Source organism: Penaeus monodon, chromosome 21 (assembly GCF_015228065.2).
Source record: "Penaeus monodon isolate SGIC_2016 chromosome 21, NSTDA_Pmon_1, whole genome shotgun sequence".
Classification (NCBI taxonomy): Eukaryota; Metazoa; Arthropoda; class Malacostraca; order Decapoda; family Penaeidae; genus Penaeus; species Penaeus monodon.
The window spans coordinates 17,238,461-17,238,722 of record NC_051406.1 but is presented as its reverse complement, the minus strand read 5'-3'; the positions used below and the strand labels follow the sequence as shown (position 1 = coordinate 17,238,722).

At 43.1% G+C, this 262-nt stretch overlaps 1 protein-coding gene across 1 annotated transcript in view; it reads left to right on the top strand.

The window, feature by feature from the left end:
- Positions 1 to 262, top strand: part of LOC119586280 (RNA pseudouridylate synthase domain-containing protein 2-like) — a gene marked incomplete at its 5' end in the record, with an annotated part of 99,349 nt that overhangs the window by 78,408 nt on the left and 20,679 nt on the right. The window contains 1 exon segment of the mRNA XM_037934984.1: positions 36 to 157. Within this exon segment, the coding sequence (XP_037790912.1) occupies positions 36 to 157 (122 nt within the window).

Sequence of the window (262 nt, the reverse complement as noted above, 5' to 3'; positions counted from 1 at the left end):
CCCACGACTAGTAACCGTGTCCACACCCCTAACAGGTCTGCGGAAAGTCTATCCCTATTACTTCACGTTCACCACCTTCACCAAAGGACGCTGGGTGGGAGAAAAGATTCTTGACGTGTTCGCCAAAGAGTTTCGAGCACATCCTGCCGAGGAATATGTAAGTATAGCCTGTAGGACTTGTGCTTCTGTGTTTGATATCCATTTTGCTTTGTAAGTTACAGTTTATGAATATCGTAATATCGCAATATATACATACATACAT